Genomic DNA, 17,022 nt, shown 5'->3' on the forward strand with positions numbered 1-17,022 from the left:
ATACACACACATATTAAGAAAAAACACTATTTTTAACGTTCATGATATTTTTGATGTCATTTTTGTTATTTAAACTAGTTAAAAAACAGTTTAAAAAAGTTCTGTCTTGGACGTCCGTGTGTCTGTATGTGCGGATCCTTTTTCTTGTTAACACGATAGCGACCGAAATACTTTACTAATCGAGTCTTTTTTTTTTTCTTTCGCTTGAGTATGCTCAGGAATAGAACCCTTTCATTTTTCAGGGTCTGATTCGATGTGGTTTAATTGTTATTAAATAAACAAAAATAATAATTAATAAATATTTATTAAAAAAAAATTATGAGGCGTGCACTTTTGGATTTTCCAAATTATTTTATATTCTTGCTGATATATTAATATCATTTACTTTCAGACTGAAGGTCGTTTATGAAAATTATTGACACCCAAACATTTGCTGATGTTTATTCCAAAATATTAATTGAAACTTTCCATTGTATGTACCGTACAAATATATAGGTAGATATGATGTGACAACATAATAAATTGACTTTGAAAAAAGCTAAAATGTTTTGTCTAAATATATCATTCTAAGATTTAGTAAATGAAAAAGCTTAGTAAAAATATACGCCTATTGAAATTCACTTAGTCGTTTCGTTATTTTCTTGCTCATCTCTTTTTACCAGGCGCCTCAAGTTATAGAGCGAATATACTTGGAAAATTGCTATTATGAATCCGTAGGCGCACTAAATTAATTTGAGGCAACCTTATAAAACACAAGTTGTACTGAAGAATAGTTAAATTAATGAAAGCACAAACGTAATTATTTTTTTTTAATAAATGCCTTATTATCCGTAATTTTAGTAATGGTATTTACTGAGAATTGTACATATAGCAATTCAATTTAAAAGCGATTAAAATAATGATGAATTATGAAAACATAATAATAATTGTAATTTGTTGATATGATGAAATTTGTAACAATTTCTAAATACTAAATTAGTAATTACCTATAGCTATGTAAAACACCAGCAACCTCGCAGGACAAGATAGCTAACATCAACAGTAACAACATTCGTTCTAAGACTTTTGATAATTTGTTAGATTTTATATTCATACAAAAATAAATATTCATTTAATTTTTCGTTTGAATATTATAAACTCTACTACTAATCTGCGAACGAGAGGGGGAAGGGGGCGTCGCGTCGTCCCTTCGATAATTTTTAGAACATAGACTTACAAATGTTAGGAGAGTACAATAAAAGCTTAAAAAATAATTTAAAAATAATTTATTGCGTTATGCCAAAAGTCGTAGAACAAATGTTGTTACAAGTAACCCTGTATATTATGTAGATTGTAGGTACCTACTTATACATTGTTATTCAAATCATGTGTATTGTTTTCATACGATAAAGAATCTTCAAAAGATAAATATATCAAAGGGATATGTAGGGAAAGTTCAAAGTACCTACAGATAAGATTTCACCGGGATTACCTGATAAATATTATGTACTAGCAGTTTTGTGTACTATATAAAGAAAATTCGTTATGAAATAATATTCAATCCAATACCTAAATAATATAAAATTTTCGTGACTGTAAGTACATTCCTCTTTGTGTTAGGCAGATTTGCCAAAGGTTTATAAACCATTTTTTATACCGTTTTTAATATTCCGAAGTTTCGTGGTTCAAGTAAAATAGAGCACAAAATTTTCGCAATTATTCTGCTTTTCATTGTTTCCTGGATCATATCTCTATGTAAAACTGTATGTGACATAATAAATACCAGCTATTTAAGATCCTACGTCAGCTGTTGTTAGCATAGTGTAGTCAGAAGATTAGTAAGATTAAAGAATATTGTAGAGATGACACAAGAAAAATTTGATTATATTTATCAAGTAGGTATAGTACCTAGGTACCTAAAGCAAATGCTTGAGAAATAAACCAAACTATTATAATATTTCTTTTATAATTAATACGAAAGTTTATGATAATTGATGTTTGCTGATATAATATTATGAATGTAGGTTGCCCAAATACTAACTTATTTATTTTTACAACTATTTAATGTACGACACCATTTAACATTGCAATTTGCAATACATAAACTATATTGTTGTACAGGTGGGGATGTAAAGTACAAATAGCGACCTTATCGGTTATAAGCAATTTCTTCCAGGCTACCTAAGGTAAAGGATAAACAAGTCAATAACTGCGTTAAAAACAACCGACTTCAAACTTGCACTTGCAACATTTACAAATACAGACAAAAATGCTCATCAAAAATTTTTATGGGACCAATTCGACACCATCCCGCATCGAACAAAAAAAGAATCACGTAAATCGGTTCAGAAACCACGGAGTAATCGGTGTACATACATAAAAAAAAAAAACATACCGGCCGAATTGATAACCTCCTCCTTTTTTTTTGAAGTCGGTTAATAACTGCTCTTTACCCTGCTGTTATGTGAATTATCCACCCTAGGCAAGGTTTTTACATGTTTGCTGTTTCCTAGATTATACCGTCATTAAATAAAACAAAATGATGATAATATTACTCCTAATGATAATTAACTATAATATATAAATTTAATATCTCTTGAATTCTCGATAATTTTATGTAAGTGTTTTAACGACCACTATCACCTAATTAAAATATTTAAGCCATTTCATAGATATCCGATAATATTCAAACTTTAAAAATATTGCTATCTTTTCAGCATTTATTTGAAACATGTCATATTTAAAAATAGTGTTCTTGCAGTTGTACAAACAATGCAATCGAAAGGACATTCATAAAACAATAACTATGTTGTTCATTTAAACTCAAGTAGGTATGTAATAATAGAAACTATACTAATACTCGAGTTAATACGCAATTTATTATAGATTATTGTATTAGATAATAATAACTTGAATATAAAAATAGAAAAAAATTGATCACGAAGCGGGATTCGAACCTGCGTCTTTTGCTTTGGCGAACGAGGCGGGTTTGAATTTTTTCCATTCTTTAAAAATATCTCATTTAGGGCCGATTTTTCAATCCTTGGTTAAAATTTATCCGTCCAATAAAGTATTACATGAACATTTTAAAATGTCACCTGTAAACTATCATATACGGACAATGAGAATAGGTACATTTTTGAAATGATAGTTTAATACGTTATTCGATGAATAAGTTTTAACCAAGGATTGAAAAATCAGCCCTTATAAAACATCATATAAAAGTGTATAGTATCATATCACTTACGATTTCTAATAAAGTTCCCAAAACAGAACCACATCCAAAACAAATACAGGCACATAAATATAAACACACCGGACATAACAGACGTTACTATATCCATCTTTGTTTCACTATTAAGCACACGAACCAAAGAGTTTGCATATAATCTTATCTTTCCACGTCATTATCAAGGAATTATCGACATCAAAACAGAAATTCGGACGCGAACGCACGATAAGTATGCTGGTTGTTGAATGAAGACATCGCGGCGAAATGTTAACGCTCGTAATGACTACATTGATGGCTAACCTACGTACATTAACCACAAAGCTGTGTGAATAGGACATAAAGTCATATTATTTCGTACCTACACTAAAGTACAATATCATAGAAAAGAACTATACAAGGAATATTATACATTACTTTGGCCAGTTCTTGTCAACGGCAGGGGCCGGGAATAAGAGGTCATAATACGCCCCTAGTGTACCAATTTGTTCATATATAATTCAATTGTAAAAGGAGGGATCTCAATTTCTACAATCATAATATTAATCTGATTATATTGTTAAAGCATTATTGCTCATTGTTATTTCTATTGTAATTATATAGAGATAATTGTATGGAACTCATAAATTAGTATGGATATATTGTGTGACTCTCAAAGGATTAGATTTATTAATAGAGGAAGGGCATTTAATTTATATTTATTTGTAGACGAAGTATTTGTTGTGTTCGTTATTGTCAGGAGAAGTATTTTATGAAATAAAAACGAAATTTGCAATGCGAAAACATAACGGCCATAAAATTCACGGGTTTGACAATTTTCGCGAAGACAGTTCCACGTGGGTCATCCTATCCTACTAATATTATAAATGCGAAAGTTTGTGAGGATGGATGTATGTGTATGTGTATATATGTTTGTTACTCTTTCACGCAAATACTACTGAACACATAGGATAGGTTTTATCCCGGAAATCCCACGGGAACGGGAACTATTCGGGTTTTCTTTGAAAACGTGGGCGAAGTCGCTCGCAGAAAGCTAGTAATAAATATTGGTAGTATAATCTTATAGACTATTACAAAACAAATATCTTACGAAACTAGGGACATCTCTACATAAGATCGTACATAAGTTTTTATTTATTTGAACTCATGTATCACTAGAAATAAATATTAGTTTAATTACGACCGGTTTCAATTAATTACTATTAAAATTAAATACAGATAATATTTTCTTCGCGGGTTCGCTTCTATGTGAACGAATAATTAACTATGAAATAGGTTTCGCAAAGCATTTTCGCATAGAAAGAAATTGGAGAAATTGTTACCAAAATCTTATTGTAATTAAAATCATTATAATACTTCTACGAGTAAATACTATATACAACTTTATGCTATATTGAAATTGACCTATTAGAATTTTATTATGCTTAATATGCAATATATCCATAGATTGACTGACCCAGCAGTCTTTATAATATCCTCAAGGGAAATTTTGTTCATAAAATGTCCGTCATATTTTCTCATGTAAAAGTTGTTTACTATTAAAATCTAACAAATCAAAGGTAATAAAAATAAATCCTCATACTTACTTGTAAATAAAAGTAATATAATATCTTTCCTGTCGGATTATTTATACAAAGTAAACCTAGATAATAGAAGAAGATTTAGAATTGTATTTTCTTACATTTGCTTTCATTCATAACCCGTATAGAGTTCCACGAATTTTAAAGAATAAAGAAAACACAAGTAAAACATGAGTAAAACCTACTTTTACTCTAACAAATAGTAAAAATGAACTCATTACACATTTAAAAGGGTTTTAAGTTAATTAGTAGTACTCTTTGTGTTATAATCGGTTATTGTCCCTTGTAGGAAAACCTTCTATATTTCTATACCTACTATAACAATGTATTTATCTGTAACTAGCTGCGACCCGCGGTTTCTCCCGGGTGGCTTCGCTCCTGTTGGTCTTAGCCTGATGATATAATAGTCTACAACCTTCCTCGATAAATAAATAATTTTTCTAATGGGACCAGTAGTTCCAGAGATTAGTGCGTTCAAACAAACTGTTCAGCTTCAAAATATTAGAGGAAGACAACATTTTTATATCGTAAATAATTTATGTTTGTTACTGGGTAATGATAGCTGAATCTTTATGAATAAGTTTTCTAATATGTATTTTCTCAATATTATTTTTTCGGTGTAAGCATACTAATCTGGGGGCACGGTAGTGCCCCCGCCAAGACAAGCCAAGCGAGGCGCACGGGCACTACCTACCTTTTCTCGAAGCGCTTCGACGTTTTTTTGAACCCTCATAACTTGGGTTTGGATAATGCTAGATCAACAAAATTTTCGGGATATATTGTCAATAGCGGACTTATTGAACATATTAAGTTTTAATTACATTAGCTTTTATATTTCAGATTTTATTTATATCTAAAAAACGCTAATTTCGTCACTGACTCACTGATGATCATCAAAATTCTTAAGGTATTTCCTAATGTCCTAGAAAGCTGAAATTTTGTATGTAAGCTAGTATTAGCACACAAACAACAAAAAAATTATAAAACTTGTAACTTTCATCCCCCAACCCCTTAAACTAGGGGATGGGAGTTTGTATGAGACCTGTAATTTTAAATTAAATTTTGATGACGCTAGAGGTCTAATCTAATAATCTAAAACTTGGTTCCCCTAGATATATATATGTATAGGTACTCCTTGTTAAAAAAAAATTGTTACAAACAACCTACAAAAAGAAATGAAATCCCACCAAAAACATTTTCATGTAAAATGTTGCCAAGACGAGCCCATATGACTCGCACTGTCAAAAAGTTATCAGATCTCATGTAGAGCCAAGCTTCTAACACTACACGCCCTAACTCTACAAGGCCTAACTTCACAAACTCTACACCTTAGTCAAAATATGTGGCTTGGCCGTTCGTTACTACAAGAACTATTGTATAACACAAAATTAATGAACAGTGAATTAATTTTTCACCTTACGCCGATGTGAATGTAGCGAAATGGCCAAGCCACATATTTTGACTAACGTGTAGAGTTTGTGAAGTTAGGCCTTGTAGAGTTAGGGCGTGTAGTGTTAGAAGCTTGGCTCTACATGAGATCTGATAACTTTTTGACAGTGCGAGTCATATGGGCTCGTCTTGGCAACATTTTACATGAAAATGTTTTTGGTGGGATATCTTCTTCTTATATATAAAAATGAATCGCAAAATGTGTTGGTAAGCGCATAACTCGAGAACGGCTGAACCGATTTCGATAATTCTTTTTTTATTATATTCCTTGAAGTACGAGGATGGTTCATATGTAGAGAAAACGTAAACATGTACCACGGGCGAAGCCGGGGCGGACCGCTAGTACTACATAATTTTGGTCGTTTGACAGTTTGGTCATACATATTTTAACGTAACTCCATCCACTCTATCTATATATAAAAAACCGCAACAAAATCCGATGTAAGCAATAAGCATCAGGCAGTGGGAAGCGAATTTGTTTTATTATAATATTATGTAGTGATAATTAAAACCTCACAAAACACTTAAATAATAACAACCAACTATTTGCTGATTTTGTTCGTTTTTAAATTTGGGTCATAAAAATATATGAAATGCTTCGTAATCTGCATAATTGTTTGCTTATTATTTGTATTATTTTACTTGATTAAGATAATTTTTATTACGAACAATTAAACAATCGTGTTCAATGTTTACTGTTTCAATTGTTTTCTTTTATAGAGGAAATAGTTTTAATTGGTTCACTCGGATAAGGAAATTCGTTATAAAGGGTAAAGATTGTATTCCAAAAGTGAACGATTGGTGGAAACGAAAAAAAATAGTCTTTATAAAACATACAAAATCAAAATTAGTAAATTTCGTTCTCATTCAGTTCGCGGGCTCGATGCCATTCGATGCTACGCACATACTCACACAGACACACACACACAGAGTACAGACATGTCAATGTCAAACTTAGAACTCTCCGTCATTTTCGTTTTCACAACTGACCAAAATCAAGAGTCTATTATGAAAACTGCACTAGTTGGCATCCATAGAACTATAAGGATACTAAATTCAACTGTCCTTATTGCTCACAATACACCAACATACCTATCTCGCTCTAATACAAAGGTTAAAATAGTACGATTATAAATCTACTTACTCAGTTCATAACAGAGGACGATGGTGTTCATAAAACAAAACAGAACTATGAACATCAAAATAGCAGGCACTGAAAGCACCAAAATAATCGCAACCGTCTCTCTGTCCAGCATTTTGAGGTTAAACAAACACTGAATTTAATAAAGGTCTAATTACATACAAAATACGTTGTTTTTCGATATGTGACCGATCTGATGCTATCAGGCTAGAGATAATGTTATCAAATGGTAATGACAGGTTGATAATTAGCATGTACATTGAAGGTGTAATGAAATCGTTTTAGTTGAGTGCCATCTGGTGGAGCATGAAGTGTTTTATTGAGCTTCACTATATTGCCTACAAAACCCCTTTTGTCTTTTCTAACATTTCCTAAGGATATATTAATCGCCTTAGGCCGCGACTGCACAGACAGGCGGCTTGCATAGCGCCCAGACTACAATGTAGAGTGTATAGAGAGTAAATTGGCAACTTGCTAACTTGGCATCCTTGGCATCATTATCCCTTTCACACCAACTTGCTAACTTGGCAAGTTGGTGTGAAGGGGATAAAAAAAACATATAGGCGTCATTCAACGTCATATTTTCTTGTTACAAGCTAATGGTCATAGTGCAATCTCCAGTGTATTAGATATAAGCTTCTTGGTAGAGGCTAGTAAGACGTCAAATGCAATCAATCAAAACAATCGTGTCAATCGTTCATTTTATAAAGCTACTCGCTAGGCACTAAGCAAGCCTTTATGTCTGTGCGGTCGTGGCCTTATCGATTTACTAGCTGCGCTACGCGGTTTCACTCGCGTGGCTCCACTCCTGTTAGTCTTAGCATATTTTTTTAACCTATAGCCTTCTTCGATAAATGGGCTGTCTAACACCGAACGAATTTTTCAAATCCGACCAGTAGTTCCTAAGATAAGCGCGTTCAAACAAAGAAACAAACTCTTCAGCTTTATAATATTAAGTATAGATTAGTATAGATCTAAACAGATTTTTACAGGTTTTATTTTAAAAAGATATGACTTAACGCCTGTCGTTAATCGTACACTTCCCTTTAATCAAGATATCTGTCTATATTATAAAGATTAAAGACGACCATGATATTGTTGTTGTGATTAAGTAGCGTCCGCAGATAAAGTATTTAATTTTTACAATTAATTACTTTTTATCGAATGCGAAAGATATTATAATTTAAGTTGTTAAAAAAATAAATAATAAAATACATAAAAAAGCACTAGAGATGATAGATTAGATTATTGTATGATTAAAAAGCAAAAACCTTGACGTATATAAGTTTATGAAAGTAAAAAATACAGGCTACTATCTTTATCGACACCAAGAGCATCCAAATTCGATCAGCTATTTATAAATGAAAGAATATCCATCCTTATAAACATCCATCCTCACAAACATTCACGCTTATGACAGTCGTATTTTACTAAATATACTTAACGTAATACTAAAATCTTAGTTATTCATTTTATATGAAAAGCTTATTTCTTGCGTACAAAAAGCTTAGTTCCAAGTTCAAATCTCACTGAAGCACGCATAGGGGTGGCACAAATGAATAATAAGGCGCGTTACGAGAAGGGAGCAAAAGAATAAGCAGTCGAACTGGTTGATTTCCTGTCCCTTGTCCTTGATAATATTCGAGCGATGCAATAAACAAATTTACCATAGGGTTGTCAACAAATCAGTTTTTAAACTTCTTATTATTTTAGTTAATTTTCATTTACAATTGATTTACTATAGTGTTGTCGAAATCTCAGTTCTTAAAGCTGCTATTGCACGCCTCATAAGCGAAGCGTTGAGGTGGGTACTACTGTCACTTCGCGCAAAACATCTGATTTTTCAAACTTAAAATGTCTTTATGTATCATACATTGCACTTGTAAGATAATACATACACACACATATTAAGAAAAAACACTATTTTTAACGTTCATGATATTTTTGATGTCATTTTTGTTATTTAAACTAGTTAAAAAACAGTTTAAAAAAGTTCTGTCTTGGACGTCCGTGTGTCTGTATGTGCGGATCCTTTTTCTTGTTAACACGATAGCGACCGAAATACTTTACTAATCGAGTCTTTTTTTTTCTCTTACGCTTGAGTATGCTCAGGAATAGAACCCTTTCATTTTTCAGGGTCTGATTCGATGTGGTTTAATTGTTATTAAATAAACAAAAATAATAATTAATAAATATTTATTAAAAAAAATTATGAGGCGTGCACTTTTGGATTTTCCAAATTATTTAAGTTTATTCTTATCCTTAATTTACACATGAGAACATAGAAAAATATAGTTTCTTGTTATAATTTAGTGTAGCACTCTAATATTCAAGACCAATTTTAACGTTACTTAACATAACATTAACGTATTTTTCACGCCTCTAACACGCTTCAGGTGAATGCATAATCATATTATATTCGCTAAGTAATTAAATATTGCTTGGTAGAGATTGTATGTTAGCGATAAGGCATTTTTAACTTATCTTGAACATTTTAGATTTCGTTGATATTGTGCGTTGCTTGTTTTTTGGTGTTAAATTAAGTATATTTTATTGTATACGATTCCTTCTATTTAAGTGACATATTTCACTATTACTTTAATTATATAAATAGTAAGTAGGTCATATTGCTTGACTGCGGTGTAGTTTAAATTTTTATACTGGTTTAATTAACTTGAAATTAGTTGAGTTTTATTTTTGACAACCCTGATTTACGAGGTCCCGCGCGTGATTCCGATGAAGTGCGGCAATTCGTATGTAAGGACTCTATCGATATTATATAAATAAAAAATATTTATACACTATTGCAGACAGATATATTACTATGCATGTTTCGATGACTCATTTTAATTAAAGCGCGACATAAATAAGAATAAAATCCTAAAATTTATTTAAAAAACAAACACAAATTTAACGATTAATCGTGATGTATCTAAATACATACCAAGATTTAAGAAATCGGCAAAACAGCTTAAATTCATCGAAATTGTAATACAGTTTTTTTGCTGACTGTACCACGCAGGATGCAATTATTCAATTGACATCTGACTCTTACATTACATCACATTACATGATTGAACTCTGCCTACGTTAAATACGAGATATCTAATATATCCATACTAATATTATAAATGTGAATATGTCTGTCTGTTACGGGTCAATCAATGTTTGAAACATACTTACATACAAATTAATTTTAACTGATGCAGATGCTATCAAATCGACGAATGGTTTCAATTCAAAGCATATTTTCGTTACAATAAGTACCTACCTAGGCAATTAATCGGGCTTTGAGTAAAAATAGTGTACAAAAACATAGTATTATAAAATTGCAATTTTTTAACCCAATTGGATTGAAAATCGAAAAACATTGTCCAAATAATACTCCATAGATAATTAATTATTGACTCAATAGCAAAAATTTTAAGACCAGACAATTTAAATAAACGGCAATAACTCAAAAACTTACCAATAAACGAGAATATCCTTATAATAAGTACACCAACAAATAAAATAGCGGCCAATAGAAATATGAACAAAAACTCCATCCTACACACACACTAACGTCATCCACAAACACATGTACAAGATATTATTATATTATATAAAAAATCCACGCATATCATAAAGTTGATTATTGCGTACTGAAATGAGAAATCGCTAAATAAAAGCATTTTCATTATAGAGATAATTCTAATCTTATCTATATTCGTTGGAGAAGAGAAATGGTATAATAATTGTACATATTATGACGTTTTTAAGTGACTGTATCCATGTCATGATTTTTATTTGAACGCTGTAAGTAATAATATCTACAAGAGGAAAAGGTTCTTCTTATGTCTTTAAAGGAATTACATCTATACTAATATTATAAAGCTGAGGAGTTTGTTTGTTTGAACGCACTTATCTCAGAAAATATGGGTTCGATTCCAAAAATTATTAGTGTTTGATAGCCAAATTATCAAGAAAGGCTTATAGCCTATACATATAAAAATATTATATTATCACACTAAGACCAATAAGTGCGGAGGAATGCGGGTAACACCGTGCGGCATAAGTCATAACTAGTTAATTATATAATATACTAGCTTCCGCCCACGACCTTGTACATGCATCCCCGTTTTTCCCCGTTCCCGCAAGAATTTCGGGAAATCCTTTCCTAGCGGATGCCTACCTGCACGCCAAATTTCAGCCCGATACGTCCAGTGGCTGTGCGTTGAGAGATCACTATATCAGTCACCTTTGAGTTTTATATAATATATATAGATATATATATATATAATATCTTAATTAGTGTAAAATGTTGAAGCTTGTTGTCTTTTATTTTTGCCACATTTGATAAAGAATCTATATTATTAAGTAGATATTTTACTTATGATTAATAATATGATGTCGAGATTTCATTTCCGCTGATAACTTGCATATCCGTTATAATAATTATCGGCTGTTTAAATAAATAAATATTTCAGCATTGAGTATTTCAGGACAATTTTCACATAAATTTCATACTAAACTTTCGCAGTAAGAGCTAATCAACCGGAAATTTTAAATAATTCAATTCAATTATTTTTTTAAAATAGATGGATATTATAAAAATGTAATATTATAAACTGAGATAATAATATTTTATTCGTTTTTTTGGATAGGTGAGCGTTTTCAAAAAAAAGTGTACCATGGCTGAATTTATGGATAAATTTTAAATGTTGCATTTTTAATAAAATTTTGATTCAGAAATTTTAAATATACATCATAGTAAGTGAAATTATATTTAATTGCTTGCAGATTAATTTGTTTTACGAGAAATCATCAAAATAAATTGGGACTGTGAAAAAAAGTGTCAGTTTTGCGACAGTCATCAATGCTCATATAACTATTAACTACGAAGAAAGACGCAAAATATTTTGATTGTGTTACGAAGATTATAACATACATTATTTAAAAAATAGAAAATTGAAGTCGACAAATAATTAAAATTCCTATTAAACTAGCTTTAAGTTCTGTTTTGCCACAGCTGATGCCAAAGTAGCCGTTACTTTTACGATACTTAATACATTTCGATTAAAATCGGCAAAGTGATTATTTTATTTCGGAACAGTTAAACCATTTTCAATATTGAAATCAAATTATTTGTGTCCCTTATAATAAAAAAATGTAAAAACTAAAATTTTTCTTGTCGCAAAACGGGGGACTGTCACAAAACCGATAGACCATTTTTTATAAGGCTAGGTTTATATTGAATCCAATTAACATGGTTAAAATAAAACCGAGAATACATTTACAAAAATTTTATTTTAGTCTCATAAAAAAAATACACCAACACACATTTTGACACAGTATCAATTTTAGGGTAAAACTCAGAGTTACACTACCTACACCTTTTAACTTTCCATACATGTATCACATATTATGTATTCAGGGTATACCTGCTGACCAACGCATTCATTGCAATACCATTTTTTGCAAATTATACATGTCCTTTTTGGTCCCGAGATTAGTGAAACCTAAAAATATGAAAAAATTATAAAAATTATGAAGAATATTACAATGACAATCTAGACTTGGCTTTATGCTGCAGTTTTGCGACTTTTCTTGTCAGCCTATAGGTCACGAAGCAAAATGTTGCAAAACTGACGTGACGTTTTCTTTTCAGTTTTTAGTCAAAATTATATTCTGACGAAAAAATGTGCCAACACTGATTATCAAATGTAAATAACGGTTAATGAATATATTGCTCATCTTCTGAAAGTATTTAAACGATGTTTACTTACCTGTATCAAGTAATAATATGTCTCAAACCAGACAGTAGAAATTGCAACGGCCGTTGCACTCACAAAACACGTCTGTTTTACTCGAACTGTATTTGAAAATAAGCTTTTTTAAATTGGCGGACGGTGAAAGTAAACGATAATTTTGCCATTTATAAAATTCAAATAGTAATCTAAAATTTGTAAGTGGCATTATTAGCCGTGATAAACCCGACATGTCCGGTCGGTACCACTTTTTAAGATATTTTTGGAAATCAAATTGCTTTTAAACGATTATTATAAGGCCTTAATTATGAACTACATGCGACGATTCGCAAATAAATGTACTTTTAGACGACACTAAAACTTATGGTACCTTGGTATAAAACTTTTTAGAATCGCTTCTTTAACATCGAAGAACTTGGATGGGGACACGCCAAAAACTGACACTTTAGTTTTAAAAATGATTATTTAAAAAAAAGTACGCAATGTTTCCGTGAATTAATTGTTTGCATTTATCAAATTATGATGTATTTAATACTTTTCAAGCATAAAAATAATTAGCCATCATATAAATTTTACTTGTTATTCGACTTGAAACACAGGGGACAGGCCGAAAGTGAGGGGTACACTTTTTTTTGAAAACGCTCAGGTACTGTTTTTAATTCAGCAGTGACATCTATAGAAATTTTTATGAAGCAGAAATAACTTTTATATTTTATCGTAGTTTGCTCAATACGCGCTAGAGGGCGCTGTATCTAATTGTATGCATAAACTTGAAAATGGTGTCATTATTTTGCAGCTTATCCTGATTAGTATTTTGAGCACAGAATACATAATAGTAGCTAAACGCAAATTTTGAGTTAAATTCGGTTTAAATTAAACTTTAAGAAGCAGTTTATTAAACCTAGACTTACCAGCTTGTAGGTGGTGTCATTATTTTGCAGCTTATCCTGATTAGTATTTTGAGCACAGAATACATAATAGTAGCTAAACGCAAATTTTGAGTTAAATTCGGTTTAAATTAAACTTTAAGAAGCAGTTTATTAAACCTAGACTTACCAGCTTGTAGGTACCCCACCGGGCCACCCCTACTCTCTATTTTTTGACGGGGTGGCATTTTTCCTTCTTACCTAGATACTTTATTTTGTTTATGTTTTTAATAAATACCTAATCTCGAGAATCACTCTTAGCCATTAAAAATCCCATCAAAATGCCTAATTAAGTATATACAGACACAGCTGCCACACAGACGCGACGTCTGAAAGCGACTTCATTTGATACTAATTTCCTTACTAATTTCTAAGAAGTGAGTTTTTAGAATACAATCCTTTCTGCCACAACTAATATTATTCTAAGTGGGTGATGAAAATTGCAATGACTTGAAATTTATAGTTACCTACCTACGTAAGATCTATTATAATATATTATCAGGAAGTCAGTAAGTCATAATTTATCGTAATGGGCTAATTGGCTAATTACAAACCAACTAGGGTCATGGAATTTATTGAGGTGTAGACCTTTTTAAGTAAACGATTTTTTTGGACTTAGTACTTAACCTTTAAAATAATTTTCAAAATAATAACTCATCTTGATATTAGTATAACAATTATTTACACAGTTAGGTATTCGATATTGTAAATGAATTCCAATTATACAGGTTGTCCCACTTTCGGTACATACCTACTAAGCTCAAAGGTGGTTATAGTTTTGCATACGCTGAGTACGTAAAAATACTTATAAAATTCTAGACGCAGTTTTTTTTTCAAATAGAAGAATTATTAAAACTACACTATTATTATTATGTGTACACCTATAACTACCTACCAGCACGTGAGCGGACAAAATGCTCATATTAGCGAAGTGGTATATGCCGGCTGCGCGAAGCTAGAGAAAAAAACATGGATTTTCAGGAAAAATTTAGCAAAAAAATTTTTGACGTAATTTTGTTTTTAAGTATTTTTTTCGTGATCAGTGTATGCAAAACTCCAAGTTCCTTCGCGCTTAGTATACCAATAGTGGGACACCCTGTATTATAGATTAAGTACCTAGATTAATCTAATAAGTAATAAGACTCAAGGTATTCTAATATATAAATAATTTGGAAAATCCAAAAGTGCACGCCTCATAATTTTTTTTTAATAAATATTTATTAATTATTATTTTTGTTTATTTAATAACAATTAAACCACATCGAATCAGACCCTGAAAAATGAAAGGGTTCTATTCCTGAGCGTAAGAGAAAAAAAAAGACTCGATTAGTAAAGTATTTCGGTCGCTATCGTGTTAACAAGAAAAAGGATCCGCACATACAGACACACGGACGTCCAAGACAGAACTTTTTTAAACTGTTTTTTAACTAGTTTAAATAACAAAAATGACATCAAAAATATCATGAACGTTAAAAATAGTGTTTTTTCTTAATATGTGTGTGTATGTATTATCTTACAAGTGCAATGTATGATACATAAAGACATTTTAAGTTTGAAAAATCAGATGTTTTGCGCGAAGTGACAGTAGTACCCACCTCAACGCTTCGCTTATGAGGCGTGCAATATAGCCATAATAAGCTACCTACTCTAATAAAAAAAAGACGGGTTGCACTCCGGGAGTGCCGGCATAAGTGAAAACTTGATTATTAACGTTGAGCATGTTTGTTATCCATCCGTCTTACGCTTTTTCGATCAGGTCACGTGTCCTGACGCGAGTTTAAGATTTTATACCCAACGCCGCTAAAGAAGTTTTCACTTCAAAAATAAATACAAAACTTACTTGCAATGTGAACAAAACGGAAAGCATATAATATTATCACAGCACTAACAACACACGCTAACACAAAGTATAAGAAATACATAGCGTTTACATTCATTTCGTATTGACACGCTCACGTCTCATTTACTATTAAATTTGTTTATATTTTGTAGTAAATATTAACAAGTTCAATGCTATGATAAGATATAAAAGTGCATTGTTCTGAGTTTGTTTATGTTTTTATTGTGTCATAAATGCAAGGTAAGAAAACGATTGCCCTACGGCATTCTCGATGCCCTACGGTCGTTTTGTATTGCATCGATATTACGGAAGTCAAGGTTAGGTGTCAACTTAAACTAAGATGCGTGTGAAATTATTGTTTTTTTAACATACAGTTCATTGACCCGAAAGTTCGGAAATTCAGTTTCGAAATCAAGAAAGATTAGACGTCCGCGTCGATGACTTTTCCTTACCCTTCCTCTTTTCAAGAAAGATTCATCATGCAGGGCATACATATTAGAAGTAGCTGCAATTTTCTTATTTGATATAATGACCTGAAGTTCAGTGAATGTCCAAAATCAACCTCATTTAAAATTTGTTACATTAACTTCATCAATTTTATTTCAAGTCCCTGATATATGATAATTATTAGTTAAAATATGTACCTACCTATAAATAAAACGTCAAAAAAAATATATTTAGGCTTCTTGTGACATCAATTCTCTACTAACATTCCTGAATTACTATTTAATTAATTGGTAGAGTTCAATTAATATTGAAGCTAATTATTATTCAATTATGTTGCACCTATGAGTTAAATCCATACTAATATTATAAATGCGAAAGTAACTCTGTCTGTCTGTCTGTTACTCAATCACGCCTAAAATACTGAACAAATTTTCATGAAATTTGTTATGGAGATATTTTGATACTCGAGAAAGGACATAGGCTACTTTTTATCCCGAGAAAATGACGCAATCCCGGAAATCCCACGGGAACGGGAACTATGCGGGTTTTTCATTGACTGCGCGGGCGAAGCCGCGGGCGGAAACCTAGTTAACAATATATAAGAACAGATACCTATTTATCAACGTCATCTCTTTCAGTGCATTTTAAAACAAAGCTATTTTTATATAGACTATACGGTGA

The 17,022-nt window shown here is 31.4% G+C and overlaps 1 protein-coding gene across 4 annotated transcripts in view; it reads right to left on the reverse strand.

Annotated features, from left to right (window-relative positions):
- LOC149898554 (uncharacterized) overlaps positions 1 to 17,022 on the reverse strand; it is a 48,144-nt gene that overhangs the window by 12,294 nt on the left and 18,828 nt on the right. Inside the window, exon 1 of one of the 4 annotated variants that reach the window (XM_090115038.1) lies at positions 7,382 to 7,572. The exons of 2 other annotated variants lie outside the window; for them this stretch is intronic. In XM_090115038.1, coding sequence (XP_089971164.1) covers positions 7,382 to 7,493 — 112 coding nt within the window. In that variant the 5' untranslated portion in view covers positions 7,494 to 7,572. Of the gene's footprint in view, positions 1 to 3,226; positions 3,463 to 7,381; positions 7,573 to 17,022 lie in introns of those variants that run through there. One more of the 4 variants, XM_090115039.1, reaches the window with a different exon arrangement.

The sequence above is a fragment of the Colias eurytheme genome, chromosome 22, assembly GCF_061535395.1.
Source record: "Colias eurytheme isolate Ceu_HAF_F1 chromosome 22, ilColEury1 Martin Lab GWU primary, whole genome shotgun sequence".
In the NCBI taxonomy this organism is placed as follows: Eukaryota; Metazoa; Arthropoda; class Insecta; order Lepidoptera; family Pieridae; genus Colias; species Colias eurytheme.